Source organism: Pholcus phalangioides, unplaced genomic scaffold, assembly GCF_987345545.1.
Source record: "Pholcus phalangioides strain wild (caught in Gottingen) unplaced genomic scaffold, Ppha-v1.0 ptg000015l_1, whole genome shotgun sequence".
NCBI lineage: Eukaryota > Metazoa > Arthropoda > Arachnida > Araneae > Pholcidae > Pholcus > Pholcus phalangioides.
The window spans coordinates 110,019,220-110,036,170 of record NW_028301608.1 but is presented as its reverse complement, the minus strand read 5'-3'; the positions used below and the strand labels follow the sequence as shown (position 1 = coordinate 110,036,170).

At 35.4% G+C, this 16,951-nt stretch overlaps 1 protein-coding gene across 1 annotated transcript in view; it reads left to right on the top strand.

Annotated features, from left to right (window-relative positions):
* Positions 1–16,951, top strand: part of Rcd1 (Reduction in Cnn dots 1) — a 37,191-nt gene that overhangs the window by 6,952 nt on the left and 13,288 nt on the right. The window contains exons 6-11 of the mRNA XM_089245120.1: positions 84–227; positions 2,854–3,063; positions 3,682–3,753; positions 6,922–6,996; positions 11,615–11,836; positions 14,910–15,179. Coding sequence (XP_089101246.1) covers positions 84–227; positions 2,854–3,063; positions 3,682–3,753; positions 6,922–6,996; positions 11,615–11,836; positions 14,910–15,179 — 993 coding nt within the window. The remainder of the gene's footprint in view (positions 1–83; positions 228–2,853; positions 3,064–3,681; positions 3,754–6,921; positions 6,997–11,614; positions 11,837–14,909; positions 15,180–16,951) is intronic.

Genomic DNA, 16,951 nt, shown 5'->3' with positions numbered 1-16,951 from the left:
CATCATTATGTATATTATTCCTCTTCATGATTTGTGTAGGTTGATCAAATATTGAAATTTAATGGAAATCCTGTGTGTTTTAGGTTCCGAATTTGATTGATAAGCTTCTAGCACGAGTCACATCATTTCACAGTGGAATATTTGGTAATTGTTCCACAGAAGCATTTTCACAACTCTTACGCAAGCCTTGGGACCCAGTACTTAGCTGCATGACCCAAAACAAACCTGTGAGTTTTATAATAATTTGTTTTATTTCTCTTAGTTCAGATGGCAGTTAGGGGTGGTTTTGAATTTAATTGAATTTCTGGGACACTGGGAGATTTCATAAAAACATGGGATGCCTGGTGACCTTATAATAGTGATAAAGAATTCATGACACTCATTACTTTTTAATGTTGGAGAGTGGCACAACTGAGATTTGTTCTACTGATAGTGGCATTGGCTAAGAGAAGTTGTGACACTGTCACAAATCTTGCTAAAAATTAAAAGGAAATAAAAAGGGGAATAAATTGTGGATAGTAAAAAATTGTTACAGCAGACCAGTTTTTCCCAAAGTAGGCAATATGCACCCCTGGTGGATGATGGAATGGTCCAGGGGGCCAATAGAAGCTATGGGTTCACTTGAGTTGGGGAGGGGGGGGGGCAATGGAAAAAAAATTGGGAAATTATGCTGTAGACGTGATAATCCAGCCATGCACTAGTCCTACCTGTCCAACAATTCAGCATTTTTAAGTGGGGTTCCTTTGAGAATATTACAGGAAAACATGCCACTACATGTCTATGCACAGAATTTCACATTATTTGAATGAGTTTTTCTCAATTTATTTTGAGTAATCTGGCACACCCTGGTCTGATATGTGCCGAGCGAGTGTCTGCTGTATTTAAATTCTTAAAATCACGTGAAATTAAAACCATACAGTTTTTTTTCGCAACAGCATAACTTATCTCTGTTGTGAGGTTGAAGGTATTACTTGATTGAACAGAACTCTTGTAATTATTGATGTTGAGATGAGGTGTCAGCCAAGGTATATTATCTTTGATACAGCTTTCATTTCAGCTGTGCTGTTTTATATTTTGAGATATTTCGATAAATTTTGTTAAATATTTTTATATCATAATGCTCTTGTTAAATATCGTATCAACAAGCCCAGTATCGCACTGAAGGTGTGCGGAAAGAATAGACTAAATGTACCAATTTGGTGCGTCAAAAAAATGTGTGGATTGTTATAACAGAAAAATATTCATGCTACTGATGTTGCTATACTTTCTTTAAAATCAATTAAAAAAATTTTGCCATTTAGGATGAAAAACAAGAATTTCTTTATACTTTAACCCTTAAACTACTGTTTTCTATGGATGATGACTAGTAGTCTGCTCGATTGCTGTCCTGTCTGATTCGCGATACAGGGCAGGAAAAAATAATCTTGCATATACAGAAAAGAATGGTTCAGACTATTTGTCTGCAAAGCATAATATACCAAAAACTACGGCATGTATTGCAGAACAAACTATTCTGTGTAGAAAAAATACTATTGTTTCAGAACATTTCCAGTCAGCTGTTTTGGGGCTATTTGTGCTGCCAAAGGGTTATTAATGCATGAGCATTGAAACAATTCAAACAGAAAAGTTTGTTATTACTGATTTGGTACGTAATGTGTCCATTTATATTATAGTGTAGTTAGCGTACATTTGTGTTATCCACTTGTATAGATGTATGTTCATAAACAAAATTATAAGAGTGGATCAGATGAAAGCGAAACAGTTATTACAATTTGGTTTATTTTTTATGAGTGAGAAAATTTTGTGCAGAGATAGAGCAGGATGTAAGGAAGGCAATCACTATTGTGGTATGGACTTGCTCTAAGTAGCTTCTTGGAATCATGTGATATGTGCTGGCAGCTGGCAGACACTATCGTTCAACAGGCAATCAGTTTTTCATCTATGTCTGTGGAATGTTTAGAGTAAAGCAGAGCAACATGGTGATATTGATTTTTCTTAGTGGCAAGAGTTTGAGTTGTGCAAAATGCTTCGGCAAACAAAGGCAGTGTACGGTGAACATGCACTGTCATTGAGGGCAGGACTGGGACAAGCGTTTCCACTGTGCACTCACTTTCCTGTGGTGGAGTTTCTCTGCAATGATGGCATGAACTGAACCAAAACACACTCCCAATGCTGATGTCTCTTGTTGTGAATCGTCTGATTATAAGTCGACTTTTTTCACCAAAGCATCCATGATGACAAGGTGACTGACCAGGTTGCATATCATCATTCATAGATTCCAGTCTCTTCCCTGAAACGCTTGTGCCAGTTCTGCACACGAGTCAATGACAGTGCATGTTCCCCACACACTGTCTTCATTCACCGATGCATTTCGCAAACTCCTTCCTTCCCACTGAAAAATGAATAATACCACATTGCTCTTCTTTACTCACAAACATTTCTGCAAATGCAGGGGAAAAAAGAATCGGTTAGACAATGTGGTAGGCCGACTGCCAGCTCATATCATACGATTTTTTGCAGCTACTTAGGGCAAATCTATTCTGCAGTAGGGGTTCCTGCTTGTGTCCCGCTTCACCTCTATATAAAGGTTTGCCACACATACAAAAATAAACCAAATTAAAACAAATGCTCTATTTTTATTTGATCCACCTTTATAGGTTCCTTTAGGTACGATTTAATATATTTTGGTAGTTTCAATTTAATCCATTATAACAAATTAAGCTATTTACATATGTTAATGGAATGATCTGTAAAGCAAAAGTGTAATGAATGTCTGTTTTGCAATCATTCAAATGATCACAAAAGAAAATTACCTATTACATGATGATTTTTATTATATTTTCATTATTGCAGAAGAAAGTGTCAGGGAATCCTTTGATTATAGTAGTTCCTAGTGCACCTAATCAAACTATTGCCAATCAGAGTCAGCGGATGAAGTTTATTTGGAATCAGATGGGGTCTTTGGGCAAAGTTATTCATTCTACCATTCATTCATCTGGTACTACAGCTGTTGATGAATGTCTTGATCAGATATTCACAGCCACTCGCAGTAAAGTTGCTGAGGTATTTTATTAATAATTTTTTGCACTAACCACTTCTATGTTAAAATTTTCCATTTTTAAGAAAATTTCAACGTTGAATAGATTTTCCTATGAAAATAGATCCGATTTGCACAAAATATATTGTGTGATATTGTGAGAAAAGCCTTATAGTAATATCCAAACTTATGCCATCCCGAGTTGCATGATTTTCTATGAAAAATTCACATTTATGATATTCAAGCATAGTCACATGATTATTACTGGAGAGATAATTAAGTGATAATTACAAGTAAAAAATTGTTTTATTCAATCAGAGAATATTATGTGTAAAGAAATCATGCTAATTTTTGAGGGCCTATGGTATGTTAAAATGAAAATTTTGCCGGAATTTAGAAATGGTGAATCACACACATAAGGCTAGTTTGTATGTTATTTTTACAAAGAAGGTCACAATTCTATACTTCAAGTCATGGCGGCCAAGGTTTTCTTCTAAAAATTTGGTTTTTATATGTATTTCTATGGAAAACTGTACCTTTACTTACGTGGTTGTCACCAGTCACATAACTTCGGTGTATTACTTTGATTGTCTAAAGAGTTTTTTTTTGCAATTGTGATTGAACATTTACTTTTTTTTTGTTAGCTTAAAAACCAGCATCCAACACGTCCCATCATATTGGCTGGATGGACCATTGGAGCTCTACTTGCCTGCCATGTAAGCATGCATAATTAATTTTATAGTGATTTCAGTTATTTATAGTTTTAGTTTCTCTAAATAGTTTATTTTGCTTCATTGTTTCTATTTTGGGTTGTACTTATAATTGACCTCCATATTTGTAATGGCGATACATATATTTCGTTCAGCGACCTTGTTTGGCAATTTGTCTGTTGTGACCATGGTTTTTGTATTTGTATTCATGATTATATTCGGGAATAAAGGTTTATGTATGTTTTTATACTAGGAAATATCAGTTAATTTTTCCTAAATTTTATAGTTTTTTTTACTCTAACGTTAATGAAAATTTTTTCCCCTATTTCTATAGTCATTGAAAAAAAAAAAATTGAATGAGGTTCACAGACCTACCAATGTGTCAGCTTCAAGTGGGAGACTCCTGATTTTTTATCATTATTCTTGCTCTCCAGATTTGTTAAAAATTTCTCTGGATTTTGGCCGAAAATTAGGTTTTTACTGACCTTTTATGATGATGTGATGTCAATGACTATGGTTGCTGTTAGGGAAAACACCTGTAGAAGGCAGTCATAGTCATTTCCGTCGAGCAGCCATGAAAAAAGTCTTGGTGGCCACATTTAAGCAAACTGGCAATGACATGACTTTATTTACTTCACAGTTATCGGCAATCATTAACACAAGAAAGGCCGAAACACATGACAGTGATCATGTCATGGCAGTGTAGTATGTTTCGACCTTTACAGAAAGATTGATTGTACACCACATGAGAGAGATATGTGGTACTATCGAAGCCTTTTTTGTCATCAGCTGTATATTTTGCCGCTTTTTAAAAATTTTTTTCTGATTAAATATGTCTTCAAAAAGAAAATATGCAACTGCTTTTAAGAGAAATAACAGAAGATTATCATATATATTAGATTGTATATGATATAAATATATTATCCTATATATGATATAGGTATATTAGAATTATCTATCCACCATGGAAGGAAACGCTTATGCTTTTTGTACAGTATGTAGATGTGATTTCTCTATTTTGCATGGCGGAAAGACACATTGAATTATATTCTGCTCAGGGGCAATGCAGAACCTTTCTGGGAAAAGGGGCACTTTTCTTTATTAGTTTAATAAAAATTAGTTAATTAGTTTCTTTATTAAAGTTTATCATTATATTGTTATTTCTCTGGTTTTATCTTGTTAATCTTGTATGCTTTTCTCCCAGAGACTTGAGAGTTACTTTTTATGATGAGAGATTTTATGATCACACGAGCAAGCAGTATAGTAAAAGTCCATCATAATGACAGTTTACAATTAGAGCAAAGATTGTCATTATAATGGACTTCTATAAACAATTTGTTGTATACAAATTTTATATTTTTTTGGACTGAAGAAACATAAATAGGAAAAAGTAAAAACTAGATAAACATAAAATGGGGAAAAATAAGCTAGGTAAATTTACCTTTCTTTTTCCTTTTACTTTGAACTACTTTTGCTGAAATATGCATCTAGAGTTATAATTGCTTATGCAGACCTGCCAACTCTCCCGATTTAGGCGGGAGACTCCGGATTTTTCATCTTTCCTTCCGCTCTCCGGATTTGTTAAAATTTCTCCGGATTTTGGCAGAAAATTAGATATTATGCGAGCTTTCACGTTGTGGTGGCGTCAATAATTACCGTCGTCGTTAGGGAAAACACCTATAGAGGACAGTCGTAGTCATTTCCATCGAGCAGCCGTAAAAAAAACCTCTCTGTGATCGCATTTAAGCAACTGGCAAAGACGCGACTTTGTTTTCGTAGCATTTATCGGCAATCATTAATCAGGGGCATGACCTTGGTTGCCAAAATTCCTGTATAATCGTTATTGTATTCCATTAACAGCCACGCGGTAAACACGTTTTTTCGTCCGCAGCTTTGTAATTTGAATTTTTTTAAATCGTTTCTTCCGATTAAACATCTTCAGAAAGAAAATATAAAACTGTAAGCTATATACAGCTAAATATAAAGCTTTTAAGAATTCATCTACCCAAGATTATCAATCACTGATAGCATCCACGAAAGGAAACACATACTTTATGAACAGTATGTAGATGTGATTTCTTTATTCTGCATGGAAAGACTGGCATGGAATTATATTCTTCTCGGGCAATGCAGAACCTGCCTTGGAGGGGGGGGGCAATATAACTTTTTTTAAAATTTATTAAATTTTTTGTATTTTAATGAACTTTTTTGTTGATCGAGTCTGAGTGTCGGGGGGGGGGGCACCCCCCTCGGGAGAATCTCCGGATTTCTGGATTTCAAAAGTTGGCACGTCTGCTTATGCATACACAATATTGATTGTGTAACAAAAAAAAAAAAAAAAATGGGCAATGGAAGCCTGAAATTTTTTTTTGCAATTTCACTTTTCATTCCATAATTTTTTTTCACATTTGATTAAAATCTGAAAGTTTTTTTCAATTGCTAAACTTTTCCTTTTTCTTTCTGTAGCAAAAAAAAAAAAAATTAGAGACTATCTCACTCATGTAGTTTTGGTGTAAAAAAAGCTTTAAGATCTAGCAGTGAAAAATGGTTCACAACAAATTGTTTAAGCCCTGTTTGCCCTGTGTCCAGTTTTAGTAGATATCAAGAAAGGAGGGGGATTTTTGCAGAAAGAGAACCATTAACGCCAAAAACCAGGGGTTGTGTACCACCTGCCCAACCATCACACCTACCGATAAAAGTTTGTGTTTTTCTACATCCTATATATAGATAACAAGAGCAGATAAGATACAGCATGTGGTTCTCTTATCCATTGGGAGGTACTGACATGCCCAGTTTATAAACACCTATAAATAGGTTGAAAAGAAAACATGCTTTTTTGAGAATTTCAGTTGTTATAACGAATGTGTTCTGATTTTCATTCCTAAATAACTTGCTATCAAGCAAATATTTTTTGTATCTTTAACATTAGCTGTTGACAATAACTTGAGAATTACTCGTAAGAGCAAGATTCTCATTATAAGCTGTACTCATTATAATAGACTATTTACTAGATACTGTATTTACCATTATTAAATAATGATTTTTGCATTGTAGAAAAAATAATGTGTCTACGATTAAATATATATGCATGAATGATTGAAATTATTCAGTATATTCTGTAACTTGCCTGTTGTAATAGTTATATGCATTTGGTTTTTTTAATTTTCTTTTAAGATTGCATTAGAAGAAACAGTTGCTGCAGTTGTTTGTTTTGGATTTCCCTTGAAAGGTGTTGGAGGCTCTCGTGGGGTGAGTCTAAGCAACGAAAAATTTATATATGTATATTTATATATGTATACTGATGATCACAACAGTACTGACGGGGAATTACCCACCTCTGACTTGGATGGCTTCTCGATTGACAACAAACCACCGGGCAAATTAAAATGTGTGTTAATAAATGCCAGGAGCTTGGGTAACAAGAAAGATTTTTTAGAAACTATGATAGTTGTGGAGGACTTGGATCTTATAGCCATTACAGAATCTTGGGCAAACGATGGGGATGAATCTTTCTTACACATCTCCGGATACGATACTTTTTTGAGAAATAGATCTGATAGGAAAGGGGGTGGAGTGTTGATATACGTGAAATCATGTTTGAAGGCTAGAGAGTGTAACGTGCAGAGAAGTGATATTGAAACCATATGGGTTGAACTTGAGAACAAAAGACGTCATAAGCTTATTGTTGGGGTTTGTTACAATCCACCGAATAGGGATCAAAACTATATCGCCAAAATGCATGATGAAATTTCCTACATGTGTAAGCGAAAGAGGGTTCTCATACTAGGGGACTTCAATTACCCGGGTATTGATTGGGAGAACCTTTCATCTGGAAATCAGTATGAAAGAGACTTTCTTAAGTTGGTGCTCGAAAATTTTTTGTATCAGCATGTATCAGAAGCCACTAGGGGTACTGCTATTTTGGATTTAGTTCTTACTAGTTCTGAGGATCTAGTTGAACATGTTTCGGTGGGGGAAGAGTTTTCTTCCAGTGATCATCGTATCGTCAGATTTCTCTGTAACTTTTCCTCGGGTAAGGTTGATAACAAAAGACTGGTTCCTTGTTTTCGGAGAACTAACTTTGATGTTTTGCGAAGAAGGTTAGCGGAAGTTTTCAAAGACCGGTTGGAATCAGTAGGGGTGGTAAGTCAATGGGAAGAATTTAGTACGAAGCTGTCCTCTGTTTTGCACGACGTCATACCCTTTGTTCGAAAAAAGCGTGTTTGTACATCACACCCTCTATGGTTCACGGATAGCGTGCGGAACCTTTATCTTGAAAAGAAAAGAGCATTCAGAGAGTATAAAAGTGGACGAGGTGACCTATCATTGTTTACTGATAAAAGAAGACTGTTGAAGAAAGCGATAAGGGATAGTAAAAAGCAAGTTGAATCTAGGTTGGCAGATAACATTGGCTCTGACCCAAAATCATTTTTTCGATACGTCAATAATGGATGTAAGGGGACAGTTGGCCCCCTCTCGATAGGAGGCTCAAAAGTAGAGAGCAATGTAGGCATGTGTAGTGCTTTCAATGACTTTTTCGCGTCGGTTTTTAATGGAGATAATGATATTCGATATACGGGTGTTGCATGGGGTAATAAAACGCTCAACGATATTCAAGTGGAAGACGTGGAGGTCCTAAATCTTCTAAGAAATGTATGTGCAAGCAAAGCACCAGGACCAGATGATATCTATCCCAGGGTTCTCAGGGAAGGTGCTAATGAATTGTTGGGGCCAGTCGCACAGATATACAGGAGTAGTGTTGCTGAGGGTATCGTCCCGAGAGATTGGAAACTGGCTAACGTTGTTCCGATATTTAAGAAGGGTAGTAGAGAAGTGGTGTCTAATTATCGTCCAGTGAGTTTGACGAGCTCCCTCTCGAAAATTTTGGAAATTATCATCAAAAGGCAGTTTGTGAAGTGGATAGACGAGAATAATGTATTGTCGGATAATCAGCATGGGTTCAGGAAGGGGAAGTCATGTGTAACTAACCTCCTTTGCTTCTATGATTACGTGACTAAGGCTTTGGGTAAGAGCAAAAATGTCGACGTTGTTTACCTTGATTTCCAGAAGGCATTCGATCGGGTCCAACATGGCAAACTCTTGAAGCGTTTACACGAGATTGGAATAGGGGGCAACTTGCTGAATTGGATAGAATCGTGGTTAAGAGATAGGTCGCAACGAGTTATGGTGAACGGGGAATTCTCTGGTTGGACAGACGTCACAAGTGGAGTTCCTCAGGGAAGTGTCCTTGGCCCCATACTTTTTTCACTTTTTATCGATAAACTCGATCAGGGTATCGATGGAATTACTAGCAAATTCGCAGATGATGTGAAGCTAATGGGGGTAATCGGGAATGAAAGCGATAGGGAGTTGCTCCAGACCAACTTAAACAAGATTGCAGCATGGGCAAATGAATGGAGCATGACGTTTAGCGTAGATAAGTGCATGGTCGCTCATTTTGGTTCGAACAACCCACGGTTCTCTTACGAGTTGAATGGTGTCACTATCCCGGATGCAACTAGAGTCACCGATTTGGGAATTCTCATTGACGAGCGACTTAAGTTTTCTGAACATTGTTCAGCGGTTGTCAAAAAATCGAATAGAATGCTTGGTCTCATTTTCAAAAAGGTCTCTTCGCGTTCTCCTAAAGTCATTCTTCCGCTTTTTCGAGGCTTAGTTCGTCCTGGACTGGAGTATGCTGTAAGGTTTTGGAGACCATACCTACAGAGGGACATAGACTTGGTTGAAGGGGTGCAGAGAAGAGCTACGCGTGTCCTTATTGGCACACAGGGCTTGAGTTATGAAGAAAGACTTCATTTTTTGAATATGTTTACATTGGATGAACGCAGGTGTCGAGGAGATATGATCGAAGTGTTCAAAATTTTCAATGGGATGGATAGGATGGACCATGAACTTTTAGTACACCGCCAATCGACTGCTTTTACAAGGGGACACCAGTATCGATTGGTGAGGGACAATGCAAGGTTATGGTGTCGCAGGGAATTTTTCTCCAATAGGGTTGTTAATAAATGGAATAGCTTACCCCCGGAGGTAGTAAATTGTAACACAATTGACACGTTTAAAAAGAAATACGATATACATGTTGGGGTAAATCGAGAAGCTATCCATTCTTAGAATAAGACAACCATAAGTATTCTTTATGGGCATTGTATAATATTTTATCATGTGTATATATTGTTTGTAATTTGTGTTAATTGCATTTTTAATTGGGTTGCTGTATTTTTGAAACATATGACAACCATATTTTTATGGGCATCTTTTTATCAGCCACCTCGTTGGGCATTTTGCCTGTTGTGGCGTTGTATTTGTATTTGTATTTGTATTGTGTCTATCATATTTCTTGATTTTACATGTTCCCTTCCCCTTGATTTCATGACTTTGTAGTGCTAGTAAAATAGTTTTAGGTGTAAACATCAAGACATTTATGTAAAACTGACTAAATTGAATAACTTAGGTCCGTAGAAAAATTTAAAGAAATCTAGATAAGCATTCTTTTTAGTCTGTTATTAATTGAATTTCAGTTGCAGAATCAGAATTGGTTGTTTTGATAATTTAGTCTGTAAAGTCATTGATTGATTTTGATTTTGCTGTATTTCATTGTATTTGATTTTAACTTGTGTCACAGTGCATGCTAAACCCTCTTTTTGTTATAGGCACGACCTGCCTGACAGTAAAAGTTTATTTCAATTGAACAGATAATATGCAGTTTGATGTACATTTATTACTTTGTAATCCAGGGATGTTTCCTGTATTTCATCGGTACTTAACATAGTTCATATTTTCTAATGCCCCCACTCTGCAATTACGATTTCACGAAAACCCCTAGATGTTAGCTTTTGTGTTTTATAAGCTATCTTGAAAGAAAAAAAAAAACCACACACACACACAAAAGCTAACATTTGGTGATTGCCTTGTAATTGTAAGGGGCTGTTGTAATAATTAAGTACTGTTTTCTCCCGATGTTGATTCAACCTCAACATAGGACCACTAAGGATTAAATCTCCAGGCATACAAATTTTAAGTAACTTGTTACTTAAAATTGAAATTTATCTTATTAATATACAGTAGATCCTGCTTATAACGTTCCTACTTAGAATGTTTTCTGTTTTAGTAAAACCTATTTTCATGGTCCCAAATATAACTACAGTAGAGCATGATCAACCAAAATAATAAGTGACTGGGAATGTTCGGATAACTGATAATTTACAGACAATAACATGAATGCTGGGTATTAATATTAAGCCCTGGTTTTTTGTATTCATCTGTGTTGTGCAAATAAATCTATCTATCACAGAAAAAAATAGTACCAGTGTCATAGGAACAATAAATACAAAATATATTGTATCATACGTCTTACAAAATAACTTAACCGACTAGCCTAGTTTGACAAATTCAAAATTGACATCAAAGTAGGCCTACAGTTTAGGAAAATAAGTCAAATTTTCTTTTGCTTCACTAAAAGCACTAGCGGTCATTATCTTCTACATAGCCTGTTGTAATGCTTCGGTTGATGGAATATTCTGATAATCGATGCTCTACTATGATACTTATTGATATTTGTAAGCGGGAATATTTAGAACCCTTAGAACATTTTCCTACAATGATTTTTGAAAATTGTTATAAGCAGGATCCACTGTAGCCCTTGTGTGCAAAACATGAATGCTATGTGATTAAAATGCTTTAAATATAGTTTTAGTTTGAAAATGTAAACTGTTTCTCCAGCTCTCACTTCAGGTTAAGAACCACTGCCCTATAACAACTCTACAATTGTAACTTACATAAGAAATGAAAAAAATTAGCCTAAAGCATGAGATGAGAAATTATGGGTGTTTTCTTGTATTTTTAGGATTTGGATGATCCTCTTCTCGATGGCAAAGTTCCAACCTTGTTTCTCATTGGTCAGAATTCCTGTGCTTGCTCAATGGATGATATAGAAGACTTTAGGGAAAGGATGAGAGCAGAAACTGGTTTGGTGGTGGTTGGTGGAGCTGATGAAATGCTTAGACTTTCTGTAATGAAAAAGAAGACAGAGGGTGTTACGCAATCTATGGTGGACCGGTGTTTAGTGGTGAGATTTTTTTTCTTCAAATTATTCAGTACGATAACCATTCCTGGAATAGCTTGAGCTCTCTTGTCAAGTTTTCTAACTACAGTAAAACCTTGATAAGTCATCACTCACATTGTCACTTGTGAAATGTGAAAGTCATAAGTTCAAAGCAATATAACATTATTAAAATATGAATTAAAATCACAATTTTAACAAAATTTATGGAATACAAAAGAAAAAAAACATTTTTTTAAAACCTTGTTTTTGAGAGCTTTTAGTGTTTAACTTATTATGGTATACACAGTAACTTATAATTTATACTAGTAATTTTTAATTTAGGCTAATCAGAGCAACTGTTAGAATAGTTAGCTTTACTCTACAACGCAAAACTGTTACATATTAATTTTACATATAGGCTACATGACATTTAATTTCAGTGATTTGAATTCTTCATTAGTAGTTCACAATGCACTATAAGTAATCTCGAATACAGGACCCACTTTTTGACTTGACGTGGCCTTGGGCAGGTAAAAACAGAAATTCAAAGGCGTCAACTTGGGAAAAATATCTGGTTTTTCAATAAACATGTTTTTGTTTGAAATCCAAAATTGATGAGGCCCATGCAGAAATCAGGTCCAGGGTTTATAAACATTGTTATCTACGAAAGATAGCTGGGATCAAAGAAAAACGACTTAATGAAGTTTTACTGTAGTTGGTATGAAACTGGTTGAGTCTTTTGTTCATTTTTGTTGGATAGGTCAAAATGTGCAAGAAACATTCTTTTTTTTTTTTCATAACAGCTTTAGATTTCCTTGTTCTTTCCTTATTTTTTTCCCATGGGGATATTATATCATCCACCTTATACCAGAAACATGAATGTGCAAAGTCTTGGGGAGGGGGAACTTGGAGAAATAAATGACTTTGAAGATTTACTCTATCCATGTTGTTTCATGGATGTTATTTTGCTAAAATTTTTTGTAACATTGTTTTAATAGAGCAGGGGTTCTCAATTTTTTTCCATCCACGGTGCCCCTTTTCCCTATTCAGTGCTTATCAGCGAGCTCTGCCAGTTCCCCAGAGCTGTTTAACATAGAATATTTTTGTAAAACCCTTGCCTGGGCAACCTTTCCACGGCACCCCTGATAAAGGTTGGAGGCGCAGCAGGGTGCCGCAGTGCACAGTTCGAGAACCCCTGCAATAGAGGATATACATTCAGGTTTCTGGCAAAACCTGGACAGCAAAATAATGGATCCAACCAGCTGATAAAACAAAGTGAAAATTTGTCCATTCATGCTTCTGGCATAAGGGGAACGACAAATAGATGAATTCTGTGAATCGAAATTGAAATTTACTTTGTTGGAAGGGAATTTCTGAATATGTGACCAGAGAATTAAGGACAATAAATAAGCATGTGACTGCTCTTAGTATACTATTGTTTTGTAATTTAGCATTCAGCTGTTAGTGAACTCTTTTTATGAGTTTTCAGATATTGTTGATAGTAAATTATGAATTGAATTTCGCTTCAGTTTTTGCATATTAAAAAAACTCCCATTCATTTCATCTCTAACCCCTTCAGTTATTGGTATGCTTTGAAGTTCCCCTCTCCCCAATTTACCACTAAGGAGAATGTAAACCTTTCATTACGCAAAAAACCTTTCATTAAAAATTTGTGGCTGCAACTTATAATTTATATTCTTCTATTTTCACATGTGGGCCAACATTGAACATATAAATGTTCACAAATGCTAGTACAGTATTAAAAAAGTCCTATGTGTTTATAGAGTCTGGATTCAAGTTCTTTGCAAAACACCTTTTCAACACATGAATGATGGCCATTTAAGTCATCTAACTCTTATGCATTCGATTAACCCTTAAACCACTCCCATCGTCTATAGATGATTGATGGGCCTAGTAGCCTGCTCAAGCACTTTCTGATGATTTGCGATATGAGGAGAAAAAAGTAATTTTTTTTCTGGTGCTTACAGAAACGCATAATTTGAAATATTTGCACCCAAAGGGGGATTGACATTAATTTGTCTGTGGAGTAACTAATGCAAAGTATGATACTTCAAATGCATTCACTATGATTAAAAATACTATACTTCAAATGCATTCACTATGATTAAAAATACTATACTTCAAATGCATTCACTATGATTAAAAATACTATACTTCAAATGCATTCACTATGATTAAAAATACTATACTTCAAATGCATTCACTATGATTAAAAATACTATACTTCAAATGCATTCACTATGATTAAAAATACTATACTTCAAATACATTTTGCACAAAATTTTACAAAAGAATGTAGTACAAATTTTGATTTATGTATCCCATGGGATATTATTACTTGGTAAGGATATAGGTTTTTTTAACAACCTGGATTTCAGTAGCAAAATGATTTTAAAAATGTAGTAATAAAATAGTTATAACTATTGCCTTGAAAAGTGATAACCTGGTTTTTGTTATAGTTCTGTTCTGTGGGTTAGGGATTCCCAATTTTTTATGCTTGCAGCTCTTAATAATTTCAAATATCTTATGGTATTCCTGTCTGATCTGAAAGCATTTTAGTGACATCCCTAGTGTCGTGCTACACAGATTGAGAATCATAGTTCTATTATTAGGTTCAATACAATTTTATCCCAAAATATGTTGCGACACCCCCAACCAATTTCCTAACATGGCATTATGACTGACTCATTGGGATTAGTTGGTGTAGATCAGCACTTCTGAACCTATGGTCCATAAAGATACTACAGGTGGTCCTCATGCAGACGTGAAAACTTAATTATGATTGAATAAAAATAGTATGCAACTAATATCAATGCTGTTCACATAGATTTGAATACTAAATTAGATTAAAAAACTAAATTAGTGGTCCGCCAAATTGTTTCTTTTGTGCTCTTTGGGTTCAGAAAGGTTGAGAAATGCTCTCTAGTGTAGATCACACGATGCTACTTCTCATAGTGTATTTTGTCCCTTATGTAGAATGAAGTTGGTCATGTCTGCTATTCATTACTATATTTAATTTTTTTCAGTATGCAACTAATACTTGCTTCTAGAACTGTTTCTTTTCATTTCATGGAAGGACGAGGTTGCTGATTTCTTGAATTCAGTCATAAGCCAGCCTAGTACTAATCAAACTGCGGCTAACAAGAGATCTCACAGTGTAACTGCTGCTGCTCCAACCATTCAACTGCAACAACAAAACCATCAGCACTATCCCAATCAAAAGCAGCAACAGACCACTCAGTCACATGCTACAGATGAAGCTAAAAGGCAGCGGAGGAAGCCGAGAGAGTATTCACCAGAGTTCTCACCTGCCAAGCGGAAACCCAAGCCTACTAACACTTACCAGGTGAGAATATTGAATTAAAATTAAGAGTGAATGTGTGCAATTTTAATGTCCAGTTCAATGAGTAACTCAAGAATAAAAGCATGTGTATTACTGAACCAAGATACAAACATCATGATCTGGCCACAAAATGAAAAATGATAAGGCAAATTACAAATTTTAATGCACCTCCAAAGACTGTATTTATATTTTTTATAATAAACTAGTGAAAAGTGATCTATTTTTTTCTGTTTGGAAATGGGATATGGATTTTAACTTTCGAATCAGTGTGGTATATATGGGGTGGGGTTATGTTGCTATGAAAATAGAAAAATGGTTTTTAATGAAATAAGTTTTTTTTTTGTTTTTCATTTCTGATGTATTGATGTTTGCCCAAGTTTTTCCAATGAATTTTCTATTTTGTAAATTTTATTAACCATGAATAATAAATTATATGCAGTGAATTTTATTGGATTTGGGAATCCTCATTATTTTTGAGGAGGTTTAAAAGCTGAGATGGTATACTTTTGATCTGTGGAAATATTTTTAGCTGCATTCAAAAGTGAAATTCAGTTTGAAATTTGTCAAAAAATTCACTGCTGAAGATCCCATCAAAGATGACTGTCAGCATAAAATTGAAAAATTGTTGAAATAGCAAACCTTAAACTAATTAGGGGCGGTTCAAGTATTATGTAAGCAAATTTTTAGCCATTTTTGACCCCCCCCCCCCTTGTCAGCAAAATTTCGTCATCAGCTCTTCCCCTCTGAATCCTAACTCATACTTTCACAAAGGGTGGTTGATGACGTAAGCATTATCCAAACCCCCCCCCCCCTGTCATCAAAAGTCAGCAAATCGCGAACCCTCCCTCCCCCCCATCAATGATGACGTAATACTTGAACAGCCCCTTAGCTTTTACTGATGACGATGACAAAAAACATCATTTTGATATTTTATGTCAAAAGGATATTGACACTTTCTTTAGGTTTCTTTTAATTCAGTTATTTTGCTTTGCAGATAATATATAAACCTACAAGGTTATTTGTAAACTGGAAAAAAATTAGAGGTATGTTAATACCCATCCGGACAAACAATGTATCTGGATAAACAAATTTACAATGTAACCTATGGTTGCAATCCACTCGGGAGTGTCAGAAAACCGGAACATAAAACACATTTAAGAAACAAGTTTTTACTTCTGTCATTCTTGCTCTGCTAGAGAAGTAGGGATTCTTTTCAGAACACAACCACTCGTATTTGCTTTGCTGTGGTTTTTGCATAATGGAGCCTTAGCACACTTTAGCACTGTTACCTGACATGTCCTGAATGCTAGATATTCTGAACAGTGGATTGGATGTGGTTGACCTCCACACTCACCTGACCTAAATCCACTATACCTCTTCTTGTGGAAGCACATGAAAGCATTGGTGTACAAGACATCTGTAGACTCTGCGGAAGATCTCGTCGCAAGAATCTTTGTTGCAGCAGACAAGATCAATATGACGGGAGGATGCATCAGTCTTTGATTGTGCAACAACACCCTTGGATATCACTTTGAGCATCTCCTTCGAGTCTTTTGCTGATCTGCATGGGATTGTGCAACTTATGATTTCGAAATGTCTTTCTTTTTTTCCCCACTGCTTAAAGTTCAATGCTCACAATTTATTTTATGCTTTTCTTACACTGAGTGGATTGTGACCATAGATTTCATTGTAAATATTGTTAATCTTAATGGGTACTATCACCCTCTTCCAGTTTTTTTTAAACAGTTTACGAACACTGTGTATATTTGATGAAT